Source organism: Chaetura pelagica, unplaced genomic scaffold (genome assembly GCF_000747805.2).
Source record: "Chaetura pelagica isolate M959 unplaced genomic scaffold, ChaPel_1.0 scaffold192, whole genome shotgun sequence".
NCBI classification, from domain to species: Eukaryota; Metazoa; Chordata; class Aves; order Apodiformes; family Apodidae; genus Chaetura; species Chaetura pelagica.
The window spans coordinates 372,833-385,916 of record NW_009952570.1 but is presented as its reverse complement, the minus strand read 5'-3'; the positions used below and the strand labels follow the sequence as shown (position 1 = coordinate 385,916).

At 55.7% G+C, this 13,084-nt stretch overlaps 1 protein-coding gene across 3 annotated transcripts in view; it reads left to right on the top strand.

Annotated features, from left to right (window-relative positions):
- The window catches only part of EPHB1 (EPH receptor B1), a 50,588-nt gene that overhangs the window by 35,992 nt on the left and 1,512 nt on the right, over nucleotides 1-13,084 (top strand). For all 3 annotated transcript variants that reach the window (XM_009993490.1, XM_009993492.1, XM_009993489.1), the window contains exons 7-13: nucleotides 3,247-3,355; nucleotides 3,569-3,633; nucleotides 7,423-7,545; nucleotides 8,358-8,605; nucleotides 8,906-9,121; nucleotides 11,592-11,741; nucleotides 12,278-12,471. In XM_009993490.1, coding sequence (XP_009991792.1) covers nucleotides 3,247-3,355; nucleotides 3,569-3,633; nucleotides 7,423-7,545; nucleotides 8,358-8,605; nucleotides 8,906-9,121; nucleotides 11,592-11,741; nucleotides 12,278-12,471 — 1,105 coding nt within the window. The remainder of the gene's footprint in view (nucleotides 1-3,246; nucleotides 3,356-3,568; nucleotides 3,634-7,422; nucleotides 7,546-8,357; nucleotides 8,606-8,905; nucleotides 9,122-11,591; nucleotides 11,742-12,277; nucleotides 12,472-13,084) is intronic.

The window sequence follows — 13,084 nt, the reverse complement described above, 5'->3', positions numbered from 1 at the left end:
AGAGCCCAGGGCAGAGCCACAGAGATGCTGGAGGGAGGGGAACATCTCCCTGCTGAGGAAAGGCTGAGGGAGCTGGGTCTGTTGGGCTTGGAGAAGAGGAGACTGAGGGGCCACCTCATCCATGGGCACAAATCTGTTCAGGGCAGTGTCAGGAGGGCAGAGCCAGGCTTTGTGCAGTGATGTCCAGTGACAGGACAAGGGGCACTGGGTGCAAACTGGAGCACAGGAGGTTCCATGTGAGTATCAGGAAGAACTTCTTTGCTGTGAGGGTGACAGAGCCCTGGGACAGGCTGCCCAGAGAGGCTGTGGAGTCTCCTTCTCTGGAGACTTTCAAGACCTGTCTGGATGCCTTTCTGAGTGACCTGCCCTAGTTGTTTGTTGTTTGGTTCTGGTTTTTTTGGTCCTGCTCTGGCAGGTGGGGTTGGACTTCATGGTCTTTGGAGGTCCCTTCCAGGCCCTGACATGCTGTGATTCTGTGACTGGGAGCAACAGCCTTGGTGTGTCATTGGATTTCAGGAGCTTGCTTGTCTCTGCAAACCTCTCCCCTGGCAGTGTGGGTGAAAGCCTCGTGGTCCACAGTGTGGTCTTATCACCAGCTGGAGGAGTAATCTGCTTTAGATCTCCTTACTCGAGTTTCTTCCCAGCTATTGAGCCGTGGTTTTGTCTTTCCTGCCTCTGATGGTGGTGGCTGAGCCCCCCTGCTGCACGTCCAGCATGGTGGGGAGGCATGGAAGGTTGTAGGTACCTGCAGGAGGGACTCCTGGGGTACTCAGAGCCACGTCTGAGCCATCAGGGCAAAGCTAGAAGGCTCAGACCCATCTCTAAATCCTGATTCTTCCCTCCCTTTTGGAGGGAAAGGGTCAGCTCATGTCTTCTTCTGGCCTCCTCAGCAGACTTGGGTTTGGTTTTCCTCTGGCCCCAGCCCCTTCCCTGGACCTACCAGCACTAGATCCCTTTAGAGACTAACAACTCATGGGGATGGGGGGTTTCATTACTGCCAGCTTTGGGACAAATCCGGAAGTTGGTGAATGAAGCTAAAGCTCCTTTCATGGTCCTCCTACCCCTCCAGACACTGGGGGAACTGAAGTCCCTGCCAGGAGCCCTTTGCAGGAAAATTAGGAAAAAAATTTTCCCAGAAAGAGGAAGAGTGTTCAGACCCTGGAACAGGCTGCCCAGGGAGGTGGTGGAGTCACCATCCCTGGGTGTGTTGAAGGGTGGTTTGGATGTGGTGTTGGTGGATGTGGTTCAAGGGAGAAGTTTGTGGAGCAGGGATGATGGTTGGACTGGGTGATCCACGGGGCTTTTCCAACCTGGATGGTTCTATGATTCCATGATTCCTTGCCTCTGCTAACGTGGCTCCTGCTCCACTTTGGTGACACCCACAGTGACAGCCCCACTCACTGTCTTTCCTAAAACCAGGTCGCCCCATGGTTGCTGGGGCAGGAAAGGGAAACTAGGCAGGGTGACCAAAGGGAAGGAAATGGTGACAAATGCCCCCCCAGTGCCTCACACAGGCAGGATTAGAGAAGCAAGAAGAAAAATCCTGCTTCAAATAAGCAATTAATTGAAATTTAATAAGAATGGGTAGTTTAGATTATTAAATAATAATTGATTGTTAGATGAAAATTCCTCAGGATTTAAGTAGCATGCAAGAGATAAATGTGGTTGCTGGTAATTAACTGCAGAGGAGAAAAATCCTGATAAAAGGCTGCTGAATGCTTCCTTTTGGGGTGAGGTTTATTTTAACCCTTGCTGGTGGCTCCTGGCCCAGCCTTGGATCAAGCACTGGCTGGACAGTTGGGCCCAAAGAGGGGTGGTCAATGGAGTCAAGTCCAGCTGGTCACAAGTGGTGTCCTCAGGGCTCAGTGTTGGGATGTTCCTGTTTAACATCTTGTTGATGATCTCAATAAGGACACAGAGTTTATCATCAGGGAGTTTGCAGATGACACCAAGCTAGGCAAGAGTGTAGGGTGAGAGCCCCTAGCATGAGGACAGGGAGGCTCTGCAGAGGGACTTGGATGGGTTGGATCCTTGGGCTGATGTTAATGGTCTGGGCTTCAACAAGGCCAAGTGCTGGGTCCTGCACTTGGGCCACACTAACCCCAGGGAATGCTCCAGGCCTGGGGAAGTGTGGCTGGAAAGTGTCTGGCGGGAAAGGACCTGGGGGTTCTCATTGAACATGAGCCAGTGTGTGCCCAGCTGGCCAAGAAAGCCCATCCTGGCTTGTATTAGAGACTGGTGAGGCCACACCTGGAGTGTTGTGTCCAGTTTTGGGCACCTCAATTCCAGAGAGACCTCGAGGTGCTGGAGCCAGGGCAGAGGAGGCAACGGAGCTGGGGAAGGGCCTGGAGAATCAGTCTGATGAAGGACACTTGAAGGAGCTGGGAATGTTTAGTCTGAGGCAGAGGAGGCTGAGGGGAGAGCTCATCAGTCTGTGCAGCCACCTGAAAGGTCATTGCAGAGGTTGGTGCTGGTCTCTTCTCAAAGGTGATTAGTGACAGAACAAGAGGGAAGGGCTTCAAGCTGCACCAGGGCAGGGTCAGACTGGACATTAGGAAGCATTTTTTCCCAGGAAGAGTGGTCAGACCCTGGCCCAGGCTGCCCAGAGCAGGGGTGGAGTCCCCATCCCTGGAGGGATTTAAAACCTGGGTGGATGTGGTGCTGATGGACATGGGCAATGGTGGCCTTGGCAGGGCTGGGTTAATGGTTGGACTGGATGATCTTAAAGATCTTAAAGGATCAAAACAATTCTATGATTCCAAGATCCTGTGAACTCCTGGTGCAGCCTTCCCTGGCTGGTTTGGTTGTTAATATGGTCTTTCCTCTTCCTCATTTCCTGCAACTTGTAGGAACTTTGTGTTCATGAGTCTCCATGTTAAATTTGATTGAAATAACCAACAAGTTTAAATATGTGGAGGGAAGAGAAACCCCAGAGGCATGGACAAAGCCATCTTGTGAACCTCATTTTATTAGGAAACTGGGCCTGTTGGTTTGACTTGATTCATAGGACCTACTCTTCCATATTTTTAACCCAAACCGGATGTGAGTCAAGTTTGACAATCAATCCTTGGGCAACGCAGCATAAGCTCGTCTCATGTGCCCTGAGCAGCTCTCCTGCCAGAGTCCCCCTTGTCCCACTGCTCTCCCATGGAGTCAGAGAAGAAAGTCTTGGGACCATTCCCAGGAGGCTGCTCTTGCTCCTGGAGCATGCAAGGGAGCACTGACCCTGTCCCTCTTCTCTGGCAGATGACTACAAGTCTGAGCTGAGAGAGCAGCTGCCCTTGATCGCAGGGTCTGCAGCAGCTGGGGTGGTCTTCATTGTCTCCCTGGTGGCCATTTCCATCGTCTGCAGCAGGTGGGTCCCCTGTGGGATGCTGCCACCCTGGAAATGGGAGGGGGTGGATTTGGGGTGGGAGGGGAAGGATGGGGAACCTCAGTGGCTGGAGAGGGCGCTGAGCTGTTGCCGCTCCCCAAGGGCTGCTGGGGTTTGGTTTTCCAGGGGAGCAGGTCAGGGCTGTCACCAGCCACGTGCCCCTCAAGGCCAGTGTTTTGTCCCCCCTTCTTCCAGGAAGCGTGCCTACAGCAAGGAGGCCGTGTACAGTGACAAGCTGCAGCACTACAGCACTGGGAGAGGTGAGTCCAGGGAAACCACACGTCCTGCTCCCCACTTCAAGTGCACCCAGTGTGGGATGAGAGCCCCACGGGCACGTGGAGAGGGAGTGGGGGTGTCCACAGCTGCCATCTGGGGGGGTTTGCTATGGTACAGCCTTGGGGGTGGGAGAGGAAGAGCAACAAGGGGGATTTGGGGGGATGTAGGGAGCAGAGGAGATGCAGGGGGACAAGGCAAAGGGAGAGCACGCTGGGCAGACTCCCAGAGGAGGAAAAGGAGGTGAGAGGCAGGGTGTGGAGCAGGGATGAGCTCCTGATCTCCTGCCACAGGCTCTGCCCAGGCCAGGGTTGGTGCTGAGCTGCTCTTCGCCCCTAAAGGGACTTGATTTCCGTGCATGGCTGGGGCTTGGGGGCTGGTGGCCAGCACTGTCCTGACCCTGGGGCTGATGGTTGCTCAACTCCAGGAAGGATGTGTGGCCAGTGACTGGGAAGATTCAACTGGTTTTGGACTGCTGATCCCCTTGGCAAACACCTAGTGGGGTCTGAGCTTGGTGGGCCTTTTCCTCAGACACCTTTGTGGTTGGTGCATCTGTGGACCAGAATAAAATTGAGGCATCTGTTGTGTATAAGGTGGACTCAGGTGCTCCTCCAGCTCCTGGTAAAGCAGCCAGAGGCCATTGTGGTCACTGGGACTTAAAATAAAGCAGAAAGCAGCAGCTCTAGGGGGTGAGGAGTTGCCCTCTGATGCCCACCGGCTCCATGCCCTGTCCCCATGGGATATAGATCCCATCTACTCTCTCCCAGAGATGCCTCTTTGGTGCTTTTTGCTGCCTTGCAGGAAGAAACTGTCCCCATATCCTGGGCATCTGCCTGGGGAAAAGTGATGTTGGCAGGATGTGGGGATGGGCACTAGACAAGGAAGGAGGGAGGGATGGAGATGGAGCTATCAGCCTGGCAGAGAAAACAGGAGGGATGACTGGGAAGGAAAGGGTTTGGAGGCAGGCAGGAGAGCCCAACCAAGCTGGTAACACAGCAAGATCTCTCTTGACCTTCTCAGCTTCATCCCACATCTTCCCAACATGATGGTGAGGCTGTGAGGGGCCATAAACCTCCCAGCACATGCTGAATTGGTTTCCAAACATCACCAGGTCATGCTTACATCCGACAGACCTGTGCTGTTCCTCCCTCTTTGCCTGTCTGCACCATGAGTGGTGGGGAAAGATGTGTTTGATGCCTGATGGCTAAACCCTTGTTGAGCTGCAGCTGGACTGCCACAAGCTGGAGCATGGGAGCTTGTTCAAGCTGAACAAGCTGCCCAGGGGGGGTGTGGAGTCTCCATCCCTCCAGACATTCCAACCCCACCTGGATGTGTTCCTGTGGGATCTGCTCTAGGGGATCCTGCTCTGGCAGGGGGTTGGACTGGATGATCTCCAGAGGTTCCTTCTAACCTCTGCCATTCTGGGATCCTGTGACTTCTTCCCATTTCCCCCCAGTTTTGAGACATTCCCCACCCCACATGCACCCCTGGCTCAGCCCAGCACCCAGACCCCAGGGTAGGAGAGCACTGAAATTGTGTCTGTGCTTCGTTTTCAGAGCTGGGTGATGGGAGAGTCGGGGGGGAGGGAGGTTCTGGGAGGCTCCTGGATGTGCAGGAAAACCCTTTCAAGGTCAGCAAGCCCTCTGGGTGCTCTGATGCTGGAGCAAAACAGGTGGAAAATTTGTGGTGAGCAACTAATGGAGTAACAAGCACATCTGCTGGAACGAATCATCCCCGTGTTCAGCCATTGCAGCTGCCCAGGCGCGGCTCCCTGGGACCACCAGCTGCTCTGCTGGTGGGGGCTGTCCCGGGGGGGTTGGGGTGAGCTGGAGGCTCTCAGGTTGTCCCTTCTCATGCTTTGTCTCTGCCATTGCTTCACTGGGAGCTCTCAGAGAGCAGTGGCAGCCGTTGGGCAGGCTGGGGTTTTCCTCTTCCCTGATGATATTTATTCCCAAGGAAAAATGCCGTCGGAAAGAATGGGAGGCTGAGGTGGGGGTTGCAGGGTGCTTCAGCTTTCCAGCACTGATGGGAAAAATTGCCCTGGGCTACAGTAGTGATCAGTGGCTTAATCCTTTTTCTCTTGAGTTGGTGTTGAGGGCAGGCAGCTCTCCCAGGCAGGCTCAGCACCACTTGCCCGTTCCTGTGGACATTTGGCCATGGTGGCCGTGAGCAGCCAGGGGCTGAAGTCTGGGGAGATGAGTAATGGGGTTTGGTGTCCTAATCCCACTCCTTTGGGTGGGCTGGGGATTAGGGGAGAGCTGCACCTGGGCTTTACTGAGCCCACAGGCAGATCCCAGGGCACTTCAGAGGGTGTTTGAAGAGCAGCCGTTGTCAACAGTGGGCAGGAACTTGGGCATGATTGTCGTCTTTATTCCTTCAGCATTTGGATCAGTGAGTCAGTCTCGGTTACGATCCTGTAAATCCCTTTGTAATCCTGGCTGGAGCATCAGCTGCTCTTGTGAAAAAATTTATGGGGCAGTTAAAGTGGATGAGACAGAGCTGTAAAGGGATTTATGAACTGGGAGATGCACAGATGGCTTCATCACAGCCTTCCTCGCCCGCTCCAAGGTGCAGAGCTTTGCCCCAAATGCCCCTTCTGGGGATGATGATGCTCCTGCCTGATCCCTCTTGGATCTGGGGGAGCCACTCTTGGAGTGCTGGGGGGTCCTGCAGGCAGGTCTCCCTTGGTGGCTGTTCTGCACCAGCAGTGCTCTACTCCAGCCTTGCCTACCCCCTCCCCAGTTACCTGCTGGTAAACTTGCAGAGTGGCCAGGAGCTGATTTAGTTTCCCAGTGCAGAGCTGAGGATGCTGTGGTCCAGGTGTTTGTGCCTTGGCCCTGGAAAGGCCCTGGGAAGAAGCAGCATGAAGGGATCGTGGTTCTCAGTGGGGTCCTTCCCAAGGCAACTGAACACTGTTTATCACTATAAGGGTGAGGGACCCTGAGGAGGAGGACCAGGCAACCCTGTCCCTCCTGTCTCCTCCAGAGATGACCTTGAGGGGCTTCTACACCATCCCTGCTCCCCTTTTTGGGTGAGAAATGGCACGAGGCGGGCCTGAACCACCGCAGGGGGACCACAGCCCTTTCTGGGTGCCCCATGGGGACCTCAGGGTAATGCTGGTGTCCTGCCAAGCCCGGGGGGTGGCCATGGCCACACTTTGTCCCCAGCAGCTCTGCCAGCCCCAGGGCACTCAAACATGACACCTGCAAATCCCACCTGGGGAATGTGCGGACCTGTGTTGCTTTTTGTCCCCCATTTGAAAATCTTTCTCCATCTCCCTGCAGTGTGGCCAGTCCTGCTGCCACACGTTGTCCCCATGCAGGGGAATGACACTTGTCAACAAGGTTGGCCAGGCTCTATGTTATGGCTCCAGACAGGCTGTTGGGGATATTTGTCACGCTCGGTCCATTTAGTAGCAGCCACAGAGCTACCAGAGGCCTTTTTTGGGTAAATAAAATAGTTTTCCACCAAGGTGTGGAGCCAGGGGAAGGCCTCACCATAAAGGCAGCTCGTTGTTGTTCAGGTCTGGAACTGCTCCCCGTGGCAGTGGGGAGGATCAGGAAGGATAATGGCAGAGGGCAGAGAGGGAGAGGAGGGGACTCAGGGATGTCGGCAGGAGTGGTGGGACCAAAGAGCATGATATAGGTCTGTGGAGGTGGCACAGATGAGCACAGTGATAGAGGGTGTGAGGACATGGGTCTCCAGCTCTTAGCTACGGCCCAACGGCTCTTGGTTTCTCTCCCTTTTGCCGTTGGGCACATCTTTCCTGCAACAAGGGTCTCCAGGGATGAAGATCTACATCGACCCCTTCACTTACGAGGACCCCAATGAAGCAGTGCGGGAGTTCGCCAAGGAGATCGATGTGTCCTTTGTGAAGATTGAAGAGGTCATTGGAGCAGGTGGGTCTCACCAGCCCCCCCTCCCCGCCCTCTCAGCCATTCATGCCTGGCCACATAACCCCTGGAGCCACTTTCTGGGGGTGGACCCATGGTTCTTCATTGGGAAGTCCTCAGGAGAGCCTTGATGCATTAGGCTTTCCTGGGTTTGTGATGGGTTAAGGAGGAGAGGGGGTTGGTTTCTGCTCTCAGAGTTCCTCTGAGGTTGGAAAGGCTCCATGAATGTATTTGCTGAGTGACCATGAGGCTTCTTGGCATTTGCTAGTTGGCTTTTCCATGAGATGACAAGAAAAAGCCAGAGCTTTTTTTTTTTTCCCCATGAGAACAGTCAGACATTGGATTTATCTCACAAGGGAAGTGGTGGATTCCCCTCCATTGGCCAGCTTTAAGACTTGACAGGTGCTGGGCCACCTCATTTCAACTATATTATTACCTGTGAAGGTTGGACCAGGTGATCTTTGAGGTTGCTTCCAACCTGGCATTCTAGGATTCTAGGAGTCTGTCCTCTTGCTGTGCAATTCCTTCTGGCAGGGGTTTGCAAGAGCAGCCCCAGCCTCTGCTTCTGTGGCTGTGGGGCTTCTTCGAGAAGCTGGCAAGCCCAAGGGTGTCCTCAGCAGCAGACATTGCCCCTTTTTTGCCCCTTTTTCAACGGGTCAGGCGAGTGGGTTGATAGAGGAGAAGCATCACTGAAGTGTTGGCTGGCTGGTGTTTCTCAGTCGGTTGGTCTGGAGACCGCGCAGCTCAAGGTGCTCGTGCTCTTTGCCACGCGTGGTGGGGAGGGTGAAGGTGGTAGCAGGTGCTCTCCCACTTGGCAGGGGAGTTTGGAGAAGTTTACAAAGGCCGCCTGAAGCTGCCTGGCAAGCGGGAGATCTACGTGGCCATCAAAACCCTGAAGGCTGGTTACTCGGAGAAGCAGCGGCGGGATTTCCTGAGCGAGGCCAGCATCATGGGGCAGTTTGACCACCCCAACATCATTCGGCTGGAAGGGGTGGTCACCAAGAGTCGGCCGGTCATGATCATCACGGAGTTCATGGAGAACGGGGCCCTGGACTCCTTCCTGCGGGTAAGGCCAGGTGGGACCAGCTGGGCTGTTGGTCAACCACGGGATCTGGGAGTAGGGCATCTCGTCCTGTAGATCCCAGCTTGTTCCCTGGGGAGGTGGTTGCAGTGTGTTCCACACCCCCAACACCCCCCCGGGGTGTGGTGCTGGGGTTCCTCTGCTTTAGCCAGGCAGGACTGGGTGAGCTGTGTCCTCTGGGGAGGTGCAGGGTCCTCTGGAGGCTGGATGAGCAGCTCTGGTCCCACAGAGGGGTCTGCACCTTCACACCACCCCCCATTCCCTGCCTGCTGTTCCCCACGGCAGCAGAACGACGGGCAGTTCACAGTGATCCAGCTGGTGGGAATGCTGCGCGGAATCGCCGCCGGGATGAAGTACCTTGCGGAGATGAATTACGTGCACCGAGATCTGGCTGCCAGGAACATCCTGGTCAACAGCAACCTGGTCTGCAAAGTCTCAGACTTTGGCCTCTCACGCTACTTGCAGGACGACACGTCTGACCCCACCTACACCAGCTCCTTGGTAGGTACATCTCACCCGTGTTGGTCTTGCTGGGCAGCCCCTGGCCTTGCCCTGCACCCCCTGCCATCCAGAGCTGGGAGAAGGGTGGTGGATGTACCCCCCACAGCTGCTGCAGCAGGTGGGAGCATCTCAGGAGGGTTTCCACCACATAAGCTTGTGACCTGGAGACCCTAGCTCTGGTTCCCATCCATCATCCTCTTCTCTCTCCTTTCTCTTCCCCTCTTTTATGAACTTTCTGCCTTCCTGCTTCCCCAAACACTTTCTGCCCTCAGCAGTTGCCAGAGAAGCCTCTTCCCTCTTCTCCATGAAGGAATGGGGCATAGAGGAGTCCCTTGAGAGACTGGGAAGGGGTGACAGGGGGATCACAGCATCTCCTGAAGACACAGCCATGGCATTTTAACGCCCTTTCCTCCAGCACTCCAGCTCTGCTCTGCTGTTTCCTGCTGGGGACTTGTTCCAGGCATTAATTAAAGAGACAAGCCCAGCAGGAGCTCTGCTGTTACCCAGCCACCCTCCATGTCCCTAATTAACTTGTTGGTAGGTAATGGCAGCCCCACGGTCCCCTTGCTGCCCTGAGGGACCCCCAGGAGGAGAAGGGGGGAGCACTCTGTTGATACGCTCAATTCAAAGAGTGTGTGTTGGGTGTGACCACAAGGCTGCACCTCACACAGAAGCACTTTCTTGGGCTGTCTAGCTGTGCCCAGGCACTGGGGCTGGCTCCAGCCTCCAGAACGGGGAACCCGTGGACGTTGGGTCCATGTTGTGGCTGCCCCATCCCTGGCAGTGTCCAAGGGCAGGTTGGATGGAGTTTGGACCAACCTGGGCTGGTGGGAGGTGTCCCTGCCCATGCAGGGGGTTGGATCTAGATGATCTGGAAGGTCTCCCAACTCAGACCAATCTGGGATCCTGGGATTCTATGATTGTATGACCCAGTGGGCAGCTCATCACCAGCATTCTGGGTACCTGGTTTAAAACTGGGAGAGGGGAGATTTGGGTGAGACATGAGGAGGAAATTCCTCAGTGTGAGGGTGGTGAGAGCCTGGCCCAGGTTGCCCAGGGAAGCTGTGGCTGCCCCATCCCTGGCAGTGTTGCAGGGCAGGTTGGATGGGGCTTGGAGCAGCCTGGGCTGGTGGGAGGTGTCCCTGCCCATGCAGGTGGGGTTGGAACTAGGTAGTCTCAACCTTCCAACCCAAACCACTCCATGATTTTGTGCCTGTAAGGCTGACTAAACCTCCTGGCTGGGCTGCAGCCCCTTGTTCTCCTCCCCTGTCCCTGGGATGTTTCCCCCTTGCTGGGACCTGCCCCTCTCCCTGCCCACCCCTTCCTGCAGGCCCCACTTTGAACAGATGCCCATCCATCATTTCATTTTGACTCAAAGACCCCAGCTTTAGCTGCGGGGATGAGGCATGAAGGCCCCTTTCCCCACCTTCAGAGTTTAAAGAGATTATCTCATCTGTGGTTTTATTTAATTTAGACCATAATAGGTCTCCCCAGCAGCTGGGAAGTGATGCTGTGCCTGCCATTACATCACTCTGCCTCCCACAGCAGGTTTTCAGCTCTGGGGAAAAGGCAGGAAAAACAACCTTAGCAGTTAATTTCTCCACTTGTAGTTACTCAAATGAAATTTTTGGCCATTAATCCTTCAAGAGCAGCTGACTCTTCATCAGAAAGGCTGCGGAAAACAATCGCGCTGAGCGATTTACGGCGCGGTTCTGCCCGCAGCAAACCTGGTGCGGGGCTGAGGTTGCCCTTCACCCCTTGGCTTTTGGGTTTTTTTCCTGCTGTTTTTAGCCATGCTTGCCCAGGGAGAGGTCCCTGCTGCCCCTCTGTAGCATCCCTGCCCCCCCTGGCACAGCCTTCAGCCCTTCCTGTCCTGCTGGGGTGGGGTGGCTTGAGATGCTGAGCACGATGGGAACGATGAGGGGCTCTCTGCCAAGTCTCCTCTGGGGCTTAAAAGGTGTTTTGCTTTTTGCTTCCCAACGGTGGGGCTGGAAGGACCTTCTAGCAGCTGTGGGAGCCCAGATGGTGCTATGGAGGCTGCTTTTAGAGTAGAGCCTGTTTGCACTGAAGGCCAAGGGGCAGGGATACCTGTGGCTCCTGACCTGAGACGAGTGCTGGCGCCGTCCTGCATAGCCCTTTGTCACATCGTCTCTCCCTGGGAAGGGACATGAGGCCTGGCCACTGATGTGCCAGGTCCTGCATGGCAGCCCATGTGGGGAGGTGACATTGGTGGGTGGCACCTGGGTGGTGGAATAAACCCTTGGATAAGCCCTTTTATTTGGTTTAACTAACCCCGTTTGTGCAGGTACAAGATAAATTTGTGGGTTTGGGCTCCCCCTGCCCGCTCCTCAGCAGAGTCCCCAGGTACCAATGGCCAGGTGTGTGTGGGGTGGCTCCAGCCCTGGCTGGTGGGTGTCCAGGCTCCTCTGCCACAGGAGATGTTCCTCAGCTGCTCTCCCTTCCTCCTCAGGGGGGGAAGATCCCTGTCCGGTGGACGGCGCCGGAGGCCATCGCCTACCGCAAGTTCACTTCGGCCAGCGACGTCTGGAGCTACGGCATCGTCATGTGGGAGGTGATGTCCTTCGGGGAGAGGCCCTACTGGGACATGTCCAACCAAGACGTAAGCACTGGGGGGTCATCCACGCAGCTTGGAGGGGGTGTGGGGGGTTCATTTCCAGGAGGAAGCCCTGCCCAAATGGCTCTCTCTGCTCATTGGAGCTGCAGCAGCGCTCAGGGCTGGAGATGAGCTAGGTTGGTGAGCGGGAGGATGCGGGGAGGGAAAGGGGGAAGAAAAGCCAGTGGGCTGGTAATTGGGCTTGAGCTGCAGGGCCTTTGATTTGGGAAAGAGCTTTGGCAGTCGGACTGTTGTACTCCGAAGTGTTCTGCCGGGGTAATGAGTGGCAGCTCTGTCGGGAGGAACTGAGCCAGCAAAGCTTCAGAGTGGAGATTAACCTTGGAGAGCCCCAGCTCCCTCGGAGCTGGGAGTGTCTCCTCCTTCTCCTTTGGCTGCTGATCAGATGGGCTGGCAGCTGCTTCCCCAGCCTCCCTTGCACGGGCAGCTGGGGCTGGAGTGTCCCTTCCCACCACAGCTGTGCTTCTCCCTGTGTCACCCTCATCCTCACGTGCTGCTTTTGTGTGTCCCCCGCTGCCCGGCAGGTCATCAACGCCATCGAGCAGGATTACCGCCTCCCACCGCCCATGGACTGCCCTGCTGCCCTGCACCAGCTGATGCTGGACTGCTGGCAGAAGGACCGCAACACCCGCCCGCGCTTCGCCGAGATTGTCAACACCCTCGACAAGATGATCCGCAACCCGGCCAGCCTCAAGACTGTGGCCACCATCACCGCTGTGTGAGTGTTCCCGGCGCGAGGGAACGCGTTCCCGCTGGCGGCGGAACGGGTTGCCTGGGGGCACTGTCCCCGGAGGTGTTCAGGGAAAGGCTGGAGGTGGCACTTAGTGCCGTGGTCTGTCTGATGTGGTGGTGTCAGGTCACAGGCTGGACTTGATGGTCTTCAAGGTCTTTTCCAGCCTTCCTGCCTTCCCCAAAGTGCAGCCACAGGGCTGGAGAAATTCTGGATCATCTTTGGGATGGAACAGAATCTTGGCTTTGATGGTTCAGCCTCGGCCAGAGGTGTGGCTGCATTTTTTTGGAGCTGGAGGAGGTTTTTGGCAGCTTCTTCGGGGAGCCACCCCTGGGGGCCCCTTCACCTCTACCAAAACCACACCACAACCAAACCAACCATCACAGGGAGGAACCAGGGGCCCACAAGAGCAGAAAGTGTTTACAACTCATCTGGCTCATTTGCATGGCTCAGTTGCAAAATCATTTACCCTGGAGTTGCCTGATGAAGCAAATCCCAGGGTGGGTGGGGTGTCCCCAGCCAAGCCCTGCAGAGGATTCCCAGGGGCAGGGAGAATGGCTTGGGTTGGAAGGGACCTTAAAGATCATCCAGTTTCAACCTC